This window comes from Vombatus ursinus, unplaced genomic scaffold, assembly GCF_900497805.2.
Source record: "Vombatus ursinus unplaced genomic scaffold, bare-nosed wombat genome assembly UNPS02014893.1, whole genome shotgun sequence".
Lineage (NCBI taxonomy): Eukaryota > Metazoa > Chordata > Mammalia > Diprotodontia > Vombatidae > Vombatus > Vombatus ursinus.
In genome coordinates, this window is record NW_020954671.1 from 2,730,205 (window position 1) to 2,744,496 (window position 14,292).

At 37.6% G+C, this 14,292-nt stretch overlaps 1 protein-coding gene across 1 annotated transcript in view; it reads right to left on the bottom strand.

Moving 5' to 3' along the window:
* The window catches only part of ARMH4 (armadillo-like helical domain containing 4), a 120,818-nt gene that overhangs the window by 64,000 nt on the left and 42,526 nt on the right, over window positions 1–14,292 (bottom strand). The window contains exon 5 of the mRNA XM_027842933.1: window positions 11,133–11,372. Coding sequence (XP_027698734.1) covers window positions 11,133–11,372 — 240 coding nt within the window. The remainder of the gene's footprint in view (window positions 1–11,132; window positions 11,373–14,292) is intronic.

The following is a 14,292-nucleotide window of genomic DNA, read 5'->3' on the forward strand; positions in this document are numbered from 1 at the left end:
AAAGAAAGAAAGAAAGAAAGAAAGAAAGAAAGAAAGAAAGAAAGAAAAAGAAAGAAAGAAAGAAAGAAACAGACAGACAGAGACAGAGAGAAAAGGAGAGAGGAAGAAAGGAAGGAAGGAAGGAAGGAAGGAAGAAAAAAATAGCATGATTCAGTCTTGATTCAGACAGTATCAGTTCTTTCTCTAGAGGCAGATTGCTTGCTTCACAAGTCCTTTGGGATTGTCTTGGATCGCTGTATTGTTAAGAATAGCTAAATCATTCACACTTCTTCATCATACAATATGGCTGTTACTATGTACAACATTCTCCTGGTTCTGCTCACTTTACTTTGCATCAGTTTGTGTAAGTCTTTCCAAGTTTTTCTGAAATCATCCTGCTTGTCATTTCTTATAGTACAATAATATTCTATCACATCATGTACCATAACTTATTTAGCCGTTCCCAACTGATGGGCATCCTCTTGATTTCCAATTCTTTGTCACCACAAAAAGAGGGGTCCTTTTCCCTTTTATGATCTCTCTGGGATATAGACCACTCAGTAGTGATATTGCTGGCTCAAAGGGTATGCACAGTTTTATAGCCATTTGGGCATAGTTCCAAATTGCTCTCCAGATCCCAACTAGATCTTAATCTGGTTCAGGTTGCACTAAGGAGTGTTGCGGCTGCATGGTAGGCTGCATGTTCGTCGCCTCTGATCTAGTCTATTCTACAGATGTGGAGACTGATGCCCCGAGAGGTGAAGAAGTTTTCCTAAGGTTACACAGAAATTCAACATCAGATCAGAATTAAAATAGGGTCTCGTAACTCTTTGTCTGGTCTCTAATTCTGCACAAACAATGCCACTGATACAAAATAAATAAACAAAGCGAATGGTTTCACTTGTGATTTTCAAACCTAGATTTTCTTGGATCTTGGGGTAGTAGTTTTCCATGGAAGACCTTGACACTTTGCTTTAAGTCTATACTAAAAATTTCGTGTTTGGTTGCCAGTCACTATTTTCCTCAAAAACCTGTAATTTTGCTCATCTTCCCTTGAAAGTACTACTGATTTCTTGCTACTTTATCTTTGGAAATGGATGGTACACTCTTCATGTAAATTTTTCTCATATTCATGGTTGTTGTTTTTTTCCAAAACAAATCCAAGTATATCTTTAGTCAACACTCTCATATCTTCTTATCTGTTTGAACTAAATTTCCAACATTTTTATTAGTCACAAGAATGATTAGGCCTTATACATCATCATAGCATCTTCCCTGCCTCTTTTAAATTGTTCATACCAGTTAAAAGCTTGTGCTCTTGATATTCTTTTCTCCCCTTACATTTCTTTTAAAATGTCAAGTGCCTCACGTGCAGATTTAACTTCATACAAGATGCCACTCTGCTCTAAATAACAGTCATTCATTTTGATGCCAACATGAAGCAGCATAAATGTCTTCACCACATCTGATAGCTTAAAATCCTCTGAAAAAACTTGAAAGCATTGTTCTAACAAACTAAAGCAACATCACAAGTCACTGTTACGGGTGGTACTCATCTCCTCCCATTAGCCACTGAAAAAGGCCCACAATCATACCACTCTTTAGTGAACAAGGTTAGGTATAAATCAGTAATGTTGTGGGCATTCAGAGAAATCTCATGATAACAACACTTACTAATCATGAGAAGACTTATCTATACCAAGGAAAGGCTACAACCTTGAAATAGTATTTTACCCACCTAGATATAATCTCATCATATCTGTCATCATCTTTGATATCATCTTTGCCTCATTCGGTATTTGGTACCAAGGCATTTCACTGATATTAATGTTGTCCACATGATACATACTTTACTTGTACATATATATGTATATATATATATATATGTGCGTGCATGTATATGTATATATGCATATATGTGTGTGTATAAAATCCCTAGTGAGTTTCAAGTGAACAAATGAAAAGACCATAACAAAATACAAAAAGCACACTAATCTGGTTTCCAGGTCAGAAACCACAAAGTTGATAGTGTGCTCTTTTCCCAACTCCTCTGTTTACTTGCTTTGAATTTTTTAACTATAAAGGCCCTTAAAAATCAATGTAAGGGCAATTAGGTGGTGCAGTGGATAGAGCATTGGCCCTGGAGTCAGGAGGACCTGAGTTCAAATCTGGCCTCAGACATTAGGCAAGTCACTTAACCTCAGCTTTCCATCTTTAAAATGGGAATCAAAAAATGAGAATAATAATAACACCTATCTAAAGTGAAGAAAATGAGGTAAAACTTGTAAAATGTTTTATAAACCTTAAAGCATTATATTAATGTTACTATCACTATTATTATTATTAGATCTTAAAATCTTGCTAAATCTCTGGGCCAGATGCCACCTATCTCCACAATTTTAAGAAATTTGTGGTAGATAGGAGAGTAAAACAACACTTTACTTTCAGCATTCACTGATCTCAAGCCTTCTAGGAAATGAAAAATAATTCCTCACAAAAGAGTGGAAAACCAAGATCTAAGGTCTCATATCATCAAATTTATTTTTTTTTATTTTTTTTTTATTTTCATTTTATTTTTTTAATAGTGGATGTTTTGGGAGGGTAAGGCACTGAATAATTAAATGACTTCCCCAGTGATTTTGTACATCACTACTTAGCTCTCCTGACTTCTAGCCCAGGGTTCTTTCCATGACATCATGCCACTTCCAATTCCAAATTTATGAAAAAAACAGAACAGAACATAGAAATTGATTAATTAATACTTTTTTCAGAAAAAGTAGGGAAGATGGAAAGGGAAATTTCAGATGATATTGAGAAAAGGCATAAGATCTTCTCCATCTTATTTTCCATTATTCTCAATAGTAATCATTTGATCATTTGTTTTAGAGACATTGAACACTCATACTAGGCATGAATACACATGATATTTTAATGTGACTATAAATCAAATGGTTATATAAAAAGAAATAAATTCTGTGACTCTTAAGCATATATATATATATATATATGTTGGTTCTTCAAGAAAATTGTCTGCTGCCTTTGAAATGCAAATTTCTAGGTCTAAACCACAATTTCCTTAAAAAACACTGATACTTTGCAGTTTGAATTTATTCTTCCCAAAGTCAACATTTTGGTCCCTTAATTTAATTTTGGGTTTTAAAACATGATTCATGAGTTGCTTGGGAGACAGCAAATGCTGAAGAGAATTCATTCATATTCCTTATACATATTGTATATTCTGTGCTGTCTGATAATTGTTTCTGAAAACAAGTTTTCAGAAACAGCATTTTCTTGCCAGCCAATTTCCATTACTGTGGATGAGCTAAGTTTAAGTCTGGCTTTCTAATTCTCTGAAAACACCTGAAATTTTTTATTTAATTCAAAAACCCCACTGGTGGAGGGCCAACACAGGAAAAAGAAGGCACACACCAAGGGGGCAGCTAGGTGACGCAGTGGATAGACCTCCGACCTTGGAGTCAGGAAGAGTTTGAGTTCAAATTTGACCTAAGATACTTGATACTAGCTGTGTGACCCTGGGCAAGTCACTTAAACTCCACTGCCTCACCAAAAAAAAAAAAAAGAAGAAGAAGAAGGCACAAGCCTTTTAATCTTATTGTAGTGACATTCAATTTGCTCCTTCATATGTCTACAAGTATGTGTGGAAGTTTCTGAAAGAGGAAATCAATTAAAGATAATCACAAACTATGTGGTTACTTTTTAGTAATTTCAAATGCTTCGAATATATTGGGAGTGAGGGAAGTTTCATGTTGTCCCCATGTAAAATGGTATTGATGACAAGAGATATAAATCACACCATTATAAGAATCTAAAGGCATTTTAAATGCTGTGAGATAGCTATCACTTTCATAATCTTGGTTATCTAAGTTTGGTCTTTATTTTATACCTGGTATTTTCATAGCCCATTGACAATTGGACAAATCACTTGAAGAATCACTAATGTTTCCCCCCAAAAAAGTATTAATTCAATTATTATTTTTAAAAGAGACTTGTGAGGCAGAAGCATGGGAATCAAAGGGAGGCTCTGGGGTTCTTTAGAACAGAATCCTTTTGGTCGAAGGATTTTAGTTGGCTGCAGCGACACCTACTGTTACTAATAAGGAAGAACAGCCTGCTCAATTACTAATACAAGCCGCATGCCATCCAATAAGCTTCCTTCACGATGAAAGACACAACATCCACGCAAGTTTTCCTCTACCCTGAGTTAGAATAAAGGTTAAAATGCCATCATACACAAACAGAATGCCTAGATTTCATTTTTTCAAGATTCCTAGATTTTTTTTAAGAATCTCATTCCTCATCACACATCTTGGAAGAAAGTCCATTTGGATCATAGACCTAGAGACAGGACAGAGAACATCTAGTCCAAATCCCTTGTTTTACTGGGGATAAAACTGAGACATAGGGGAGTTAAATGACTTGCCCACAGTCATACAGATTGTAAGTATCAGAGGTGCTGTTTGGACCGCTGTAGTGGAGTGGATGCAACACTGGATCTGGGGTCAAATCTTGACTTAGACATGACACAGTGGGTGGAGTGCTGGGCCAAGAATCAGGAAGACCTGAGTTCAAATCTGGCCTCTGACACTAGTTGTGTGACACTGGGCAAGTCGCTTAACCCTGTTTGCCTCCATTTCCTTATCGGTAAAATGAGCTGGAGAAAGAAATGGCAAATGACTCTAGTATCTTTGCCAAGAAAACCCCTTACAATGTCACAAAGAGTCAGACATGACTGAACAACATCAACAAAATGTGTGATCCTAGGAAAAAATCACCTAACCTCTTTGGGCCTCGGTTTCCTCATCTGTAAAATGAAGGGATTGAACTCAATAATTTCTAAAAGTTACATCCAATAATAAATCTATGATCCTATGAACCCCAAACTCCTGATATCAGACCCAGTGCTATTTCCACTCTACCATGATGCTTCCCTTCAATATTATCAATGGCGTTTGGTTGTCCCATGTTCATTGATACCACTGCAGTCATTTAGTACTATGTTTTGGAAAGTTATTTATACTTGGGCATCTCTTTTTCTAGAAACAATTTGTGAGGCAGGCTTTTTTTTTCAACTATTCCGATTTTATAGGAGAGAAAAAGAAAGCAAAGAAGAGCTTTCCAGTCTTCTGAGACAGACCCAGGACGCAATTTCTCAGCTTGGAGCCCTCTTAGATGTCCTGGAGCTTTGATAGTTGCAGCATAAAAGCCTTAGAAGAAATGAAACTCATGTATTTCTTCTACGTTTTTACTCCAGCTTCACATTTATACCTGGCCCAGAGAGAGAGAGAGAGAGAGAGACCCACTTCTTTAGCAATCTCCCTTTTAGAAAGGAAGCAAATAGAAGTCTAGTTATAAAAAGAGTGTGAGGCAGGGAGAGGAAAGAACGGGGAAAGAAGGTCCTGAAAGGTAACAAAGAAATTCAACTTCCTTTTCCCAAGGTTCCAAGATCTTTTTAAGCACCCATCATCCTGAATAAACCTTGTCACTAAAACTCTTTAAGTCATATTGGAAAAAAAAGAGGGAAGCAAAAACAAGATATAGATAACGTTACTTGAAAATTAGAGATCAATGGTCATAGAATCATAGATTAAGAGCTGGAAGGAACCTTAAAAGTCATCTATTTCAATCTCCTTGTTATAAAGTTGAATAAAGTGAGGCCCAGAAAAATTTAACACCTTTCTTAAGGTCACACAGGTAACAAGAGAGGTGAGATTTGAACCTGAGTCCCACTCCAGAGCTGGTATTCGTTACACTGTGCCATGAACATCCCTTGTATAGCAGATCTTCTGGGGGTCATTAAGTATTAGACCAAAATCAAGTCAAAAGGCATCATACACATTCAGAGCTCCTGCCTTAGAATCATTTTGTCAATCGTTTCATTTTTTTAAAATTACATTTATTTTATTCTGAACTTATAGGAATTTTAAAAATAAAAATAAAAGGAGTGGGGAGAGGAGATGCTAAAAGAAAAAGAAAAATGAAATGGTAAGAGGGGAAAAGACACATAGGAGGACACTGAGAATAAATTTTTGCCTACTTCAATGGTTTTGCCTAAGGATGGCCCTGATTAAGTAGAAAGAGAAGAAAAAGCTGAATAATTAAATTGTCTTTGTATCTCTCCAGTGCCCTCCAAAGCCATAGGCTAGTGCTGAGCAATAAGATCTAGCTGACAAGGAAAGGTCACTTTTACCCATGAATGCACAAGGCAACATAAGCTGTCTGCTTCCCAACTGGTGGGAGTTTGGAAGTCCCATGCCTAACTACAAGGCTATCACATTTGTGATGGTGACTTCCTGGTTGCTAGAAACCAATTTCATCTTCTGCAGTTGGAGGTCATATTACTTTGGGCTTAAACCCAGTTACAAATAGCTACTATCCTCTCTCAAGAAGAGTCAGATGGTGGGGCAGCTAGGTGGCAAAGTGGATAGAGCTTTGGCCTTAGAGTCAGGAGGACCTGAGTTCAAATCCAGCCTCAGACACATAACACTTACTAGCTGTGTGACCCTGGGCAAGTCACTTAACCCCATTGCCTAGCCAAAAAAAAAAAAAAACCAACAGCAACAAGAAGAGTCAGATGAAAAATTCAAATCCTATAATTCCAAAGATTTCAGCCCTGCACAAGGACCTTGAGATAGGAAGTATAAATCACAACAGCCTTAGGCACTGTCAGCAGTATTCCATTTTAAATTCTCTTTTTAGGTCTTGTTGTTCAGTTGTTCCGGTCAGGTCTGACTCTTTGTGACCCCATTTGGGGTTTTCTTGGCAAAGACGCTGGAGTGGTTTGCCATTTCCTTCTCCAGCTCATTTCACAGATGAGGAAACTGAGGCAGATGGAGTTAAATGACTTGCCCGGGGTCACACAGCTAATAAGTGTCTGAGACCAGATTTCAATTCAGGAAAATAAGTCTTGGATCTTAGCAATCTGAAATTTTCTGAAATTCATTTTAAAGATTCCTCAGATAGAGCACCAGCCCTAGAGTCAGGAGGACCTGAGTTCAAATGTGGCCTCAGACACTTGACATTTATTAGCTGTGTGACCCTGGGCAAGTCACTAAACTCCATTGCCTTGCAAAAAAAAATTCCTCAGTTAACATAGACTGATGTCCTTCATTGATTATACATCTATAAAATGGGTAAATTGGCCTACAGAAGTTATTCCTTGGAACATATTGCCTCCTGGCACCAGCATAGACTATATGGAAGTTTGGGGGGCATGTGGCCTGGTTCTGTTCAACATTTTCATCAAAAAAAGACATAGTATGCTCTTCAAATTTTCAGATGACACAAAGCTAGAAGGGATAACTAGCCCTGGATTGAAAGAATTGAGACACAAAAAGATCTTAACTGGAACACTGGGCTAAAGCTAAGAAGATTACATTTATCCCTTTTAAATTCCAAGCCAAGCTCCTCTATTCAAAATAATTTACAAGAAGAGGATGGGAGAGTAGCTCGAAATCAGTTCATGTGAAAAAGATCTGGGTTTTATTGGGTTGAAAATTTAATAAGAATCAGGAGCATGATACAGAAGCCAAAAAAGCTAACATGGTCTTAGGTGGCATTAGCAGAAATATAGTGACAAAAGCGAGGGAGGTAATAATCCAGTGGCACTCTTTCCTGGTCAAACCACATCCAGACTATTGTAATCATTTCTGGGCATCATATTTTAGAAAAGATCAGCAAGCAGAAACAAATCTAAAGGAAAGTAACCATAGTGGTAAGGGCACTTAATATCATGCCATATTTTGATTGGCTTTATCAAACTAGGGACAGATAGATGGGGACAAGGTCGTCCTGCAAGTATTTAAAGAATCGTCCTGTATAAGAGCTAGCAGATTTGTTCTGACGGTCCCCAGAGGACAGGACTAGAAAAAAATGGGTAGAAGTTTCAGAGAAGCAGTTAACAACTCAATACAGGGAAAAGCTTTCATAAATAGAGCTATCCCAAAATGACAAAATGCAATGGACTTCCTTAGGAGGTAGTGAGTTCACCATCACTAAAGGTCTTCAGGTTGAAGCTGCATGATCATTAATCAAGTATGTTATAGAGTTCTTTGCTCATTCCTCTATACAGCACTATTGGGGATGGGTGCAATGGATAAAGTGCTGGAGTAAAGAAGAACTGAGTTCAAATCAAGCCTCAGACACTTACTAGCTGTGTGGCCCTGGGCAGGTCACTTAACCTACCTTTTCCTCAATTTCCCCAGCTGTTAAATCAGGGAAATAATAGACCCTACTGTGAGGATCAAATGGGATTTCTGTAAAGGGTTTAGCCCAGTGACTGGTATACAGTAGGTGCTATATAAATGTTTATTCCCTTCCCCTGTGTATTTAATCCTGTGACAGATCTCTTGGGAACTTTTGGTCTGAATATTAACATGTTTTAAATCATGATGTTTGGAAATCTAGCATTTTCTATGCTGCTAACACCTATTGGCAGCTAGGTGGTGCCAAGCCTGGAAACAAGAAGACTTCCTGAATTCAAAGCTGGCCTCAGACACTTAGTAGTTGTGTGACCCTAGGCAAGTCACTTAATTCTGTTTGCCTCAGTTTCCTCATTTGTAAAATAAGCTGGAGAAGGAAATGGTAAACTACTCCAGTATCTTTGCCAAGAAAACCCCAAATGGGGTCATGAAGAATAGATAATATCAACAAATACCAGTCTAAAATAATAAAGAACCACAAATGGCAGAGTATTATTTAGATGAAAGGTTCCTGATGTCCAAGAATCCTTTTTGGTTTTTTTGTTTGTTTTGTTTTGGTTTTTTTTAGGCAATTGAGGTTAAGTGACTTGCCCAGGGTCACGTAACTAGTAAGTATCAAGTGCTTGATCTGAGGCTGGATTTGAACTCAGGTCCTCCTGACTTCTATCCACTGCGCCAACTAGCTGCCCCTCAAGAATCTTTTGACTACTATGTTTTAATACAATTATGTATTTTATGCAATTAAAAATATAATTCTGAGAAAGGATCCATAGACTTCTCCAGACTGACAAAGGAGACCACAAGTCAAGTCAAGTCAACAAGCATTTATTAGGCACCTATTTTGAGCCAGGTACTGTGCTAAGCACAAAGAAAAGGAAAAAAACTAGTTCCTTCGCTCAGGGAGCTCAAGTTCTAATGGGAAGATAACATGCTCATAAGAGCATAAGCACAAACAAGATATAGATGGGCTAAATTAGAGCTAATCATAAAGGGAAGGCATTAAGATTAAGTAGGACCAGGAAAAGCTTCTTGCAGAAGATGTAACTTTAGCTGCAACTTGAAGGAGTCAGAGAAGACAGGAGACAGATATAAAGAAGGACAGGCATGGGGAACAGCCAATGAAAATGCCCAGAGTCAGTACTAATTTGGGTTTGGAGGACCCCCTGCATTCTTAAAAACAAAATCAGCAGAGGTCTCACAGATCCTACCAACCTGTCAAGACTTATACTGTTTGTCTGTCATACAAGGAACAAGACAGCTAAAGTTGGAAAGGCTGATCCTGAGAAGATTGAGCACCAGGTAGTGATTTTTTTTTTTCAGGAAACCTTATATAACTCTTCTTCCACCCAAAATCAAGTCAGTTTTAGCAAAGGACAGCTCTGAGAACTGTGTGCTGCATAAGCAGAGAAAAGCATGACTCCTGAATGGCTGAGAGAATGCTGATCCATGATATTTCATGAAGGTAGACTAGACCTACTTCCACTGGTTGTGTGTACATTTCAAGAGAGAACCTCCAGGGAAACTTGAATGACAGCAAGAGAGATGAGGTATAAACTTTTGAATGGTAGATTGGAGACCTCAGAGTCTCAGGACATATAAGGGAAACCAGCTCCATCATGTCCCTTAACCTATAAGGGCTTGCAGTTCTAGAAATGGCCTTTCTTTGGGTGAGATCTTATCTCAGTCAGCCAAAGGGCAGGGCTCATTAATCTTCTGTATTCTTTGGTAATTCTAATATGTAAAACTTCCCTGATTTCTGTTTGTCATTTGTCTAGGCAGAAATTTTTCTGGGAGAAATTAGTTTGCTCACTATTTGCTATTTGTTTTGATCTTTTGTTTGATCAGAGTTTGGAAAGGGACTAAGCTACAAGCTAAGGGCTACCCTCCTTCTTAATAGCAATCAGGAAAATGTCTTTCATTCTGAACATATCCTGCCCCTAGACAAGAGCTGTTTAAGGGATGGCAAATCTATATATGTCTAGTCTGATACCCTTCTTGGAAGCTGGAGGAGAGACTGCCCAGCCTTGGCAGTGATATTGCCTTTTCTCTCCCCAAGTAGTCTTCAGGAGGAAGCATGAAGGTTATAAGGCTGTCCAGTAGCAAAACCATCCCAGGCTGGAGCAGAAGCAGGGTTAAACTTGTAAAGAACACTAATTCTTTATTAAGGATTGGAGAGCTTGTGATCTGAACCAATCAAAATCATACCCACACCAATGAAATTATGTATCCTGAACATGGATGTATCCATGGACATGTAATATGGAACTACTATCCCTAATATCATCAACCACCTCAACATAAAGTGAGTTTCACTAACAAAATTCCCTACAACCAAAATGAAGGAACTAACCAATGTTCTATGGTAAAAACACCAAATTCACTTTCAAATTTCACACCAAAATGACTTAGGAGATTCACCAAATAAGATTCAAAGAAAGTTTGAGCTAAATATCTCCTCATTAGAGCAATAATTTTCTACAGCCCTAACTTTTCTCAATGCTATACGTCAAATATCATTCATCACCAACCCCCTTTGAAATAAATACCAGTGAATTTCAGTAGACACCAGATCAATTAAGAAGTCATTTTCCTTTCCCCTTCCAGAAGGCTTCTTTCTCCTGAAACCCTTCGTGTAGAAAGGATGAATGGAATCCTCTCTGGATTTCAGATAATAAATGATCAATTGGTAGGATAAGGAAATCAATGTCAAATTAATTCAGAGCACAAAAACATAAAGAATAATGAAAGCAATGGTTAAACTTTCCTCAAAGGAGCTGTGATTTATTGATTAATATTGTTTTGATTTATTGATTGATTTATTGATCAATCCAGTTCGACAACATGAAATCAAAATATTTGAGTTTTCATTTGTCATTAATATAAAAAGGAGGGATGTTATTTAAACAGAAAAGATTTAGAAAAAGTTGCTCTTACCAAGGCCTTGATTCTGCTGTTCCCATTCAATAGCATCTGGAACCTGATATGATACTCCTTCCAATGGTTCCAAGTTTCCCCTGTCTAACCTGGGTTCCTGGGAAGTAATACCAGGGAGAGTAAACCCAGGCAGTTCAGTGTCACCCTCCATGCTTTCATCCAAGGAGTCTTCATCTTTATCTTCCTCTTCTTCTTCTTCCTCCTCCTCCTCCATTTCTTCATCCTCCTCTTCCTCTCCCTCTAGAAAGGAAGAAGTCAAAACAAAACACTGTTAAGTAATACAAATGTTTTATCATTATCTGGTTATTATAAAATAATGGTATGTTGTCTTTTAAAAAAAGATTATCCATGGTTTAAAGCAGATGATGTGGGGTAGGAGAAAAGGAAGAATTGGCATCCACTAAATATCTTACATTTTAATCCTTTCCTATTACAGTTATGTTAGGAAAGATTATCACATCAATTCTCATTATCACAATGTAAGTCCTAAGGAAATAAGTGCCTAGGATAATCTGAAGTGTGATTTAAAAGCTTTTTAAGGGTTCATGGCAAGAAGCAGTATGTTGTAGTCAGTGGAAAGAGCACTTGCATTGGAGTCAAAAGACTTGACATTTACTACATGTGTGTTCTTGGGTACGTTTTCTCTGAACCTCAGTCTCTTCATCTGTAAAATGGGGGTTGTGATACCATCACTACTCACAGGATTGTTGGAAGAAAAGCATAAGTGTGAGATGCTTTTATCAAAGTTCTTACAAAAGGCAAAAATAATAGATTTTTTGTTATATGAAGTGAAATAGAGTAAAAAAAAAGAACAATATACATGTTGAAAATTTTTGTTAAATTAAACAGCAACAAAACATAGATTAAATACAAATAAATATAGAAACAGCAATAAAACATAGATTAAATACAATTAAAAACAATTGGTGTTACCTTTTCTGGATCATCATTCATATCCCATCCCCTAACTGGGAGTGTACCCCAAGGTTCTGTACAAAGTCTTCTATACTTTCTCTGTAGTCTTTTTTGGTGACTTCATCAGTTTCTAAGAATTCCATTATTATCTCTCTGCAGATGACTTCCAGACTCATGTTTAGAAGCCCAATGCTTAGTACAGTGCCTGGCACATAGTAGGTACTTAATAAATGTTTATTAACCAACTGACCTGTGTAACTAGCCTGATCTCTTTCTAAGTTCCAGGCATATGTCACCAATCATTCATTAGACATTTATGACAGGATGATCCATTGGCATCTCAAGCTCAATATGTACAAAACAGAGTTCGCTATCTTTCTCCCAAAGTTCCTCTTCTGAACTTCTCAATTTCTTTTTAGAAGATACTATCATCTCATAAAAAAGGGTAAAGGACCTATTTGTACAAAAATATTTATAGTAGCTCTTTTTGTGATGTCAAATAGATGGAAATTGAGGGAATGTCCTTTGATTGGGGAATGAACAACTTGCAGTATATGAATGGAATACTATTGTTCTATAAGAAATGATGAGCAGACAGATTTCAGAAAAACCTGGACTTATTTGAACTGATGCTGAATGAGGTGAGCAGAACCAGGAAAACATTGTACACAGTAAGAGCAACATTGTGCAATGATCAACTATGATAAACAGCAATACAATGATCCAAGACGATTCCAAAAGCCTCATGATGGAAAATACCACCCACATCCGGAGAAAGAACTACGGAGTCTGAATGCAGATCAAAGAATGCCTTTTTCACTTTTTTTCATGGGTTTTCCCTTTTATTCTGTTCCTTCTTTCATAACATAGCTAATGCGGAAATATGCTTAACATGAATGCATATGTATAACCTATATTAGATTGCCTGCTGTCTTGGGGAGGCAGGAAGGAAGGGAGGGAGAAAAATTTGAACCTCAAAATCTTATAAAAAATGAATATTGACAGACACTTGACACTTATTAGCTGTGTGACCCTGGGCAAGTCACTTAACCCCATTGCCTAGCAAAAAACAAAACAAAAAAATGAATGTTGAAAACTATCTTTACATGTAATTGGAAAAAATTAAATACTGTTTACAAAGAATGCGAGAGAGAGAGATACTACCATCCCTCCAGTCACCCAAGTTCACAATCTCAAAGTCATCCTCCATTCCTCACTCTCATAGCCAATCAGTTGCCTCTGAAACTTTCCTGTTGCCCCTTTCTACTGCGCACCCTCCTGAGGCCAAATACTGCCTTCTGCCCTACTGTGGGACCTAGCAATGTTGCCCTATTCTAGGGCCAAGCGCTTCCCTTCTGTGCTGGGGCCTTAGCACTGCCCCTCATGCCAGGGCAGAGTGTTACACACAACCCAGCCACCCCAGTTCTGGGGCCCAAATACTACTTCTGGGTAGTATTTGCACTGCTACCGTACTCCTGTCCTAGAGACAGAACACTGAAGTCACTGTTACTTTTGGGGGACTGAATACTATTTGTGACAGATCCTTGGAAGAGCCTGAGTGGTGCCCCTTTAGGCTAGGTTGAAACTGGCTGCAGGTGCTGCCACTAATAGGAACAGAGTTTTTCCCCTATGCAAGAGCTAAATGATGCCCTCTAAGTGGTAAAAAGGAAAAATATCTATATGTTCAAAAATATTTCTGGCAGCTCTTTTTATGGTGACAAAGAACTGGAAATTGATGGGATGTTCATCCATTAGGAACAATTGAACAATTCATGACATCATTGTGATAGAGTACTATTGTGCTCTAAGAAATGATGAACTGTGTGGTTTCAGGAAAAACATAGCAAGACCTACATGAATTGATGCAAAGTGAAGTGAGAAGAACCAGGAGGTCATTGTGCATAGTAACAGTAATGTTGTCATGATGATCAACTGTGAACGGCTTGGCTACTTCAATCAATATATTGGTCCAAGACAATTCCAAAGGACTCATGATGAAAAAATGCTATGCACCTCCAAAGAGAGAAGTAGTAAATTCTGAGTGCAAACTGAAGTATAATTTTCTCACTTTCATTTTTTTTTTCACAATATGGCTAATATGGAAATGTTCTGCCTGATTTCACATGTAAAACTGATACATTGTTTGCCTTTTTCGGGGGAGGGTAGGAGGGAGAAAAAGAATCTGGAAAGAGTATTTAAAATAAATAAATAATAAATAAATCTAATACTATCTAGCCTACATGAC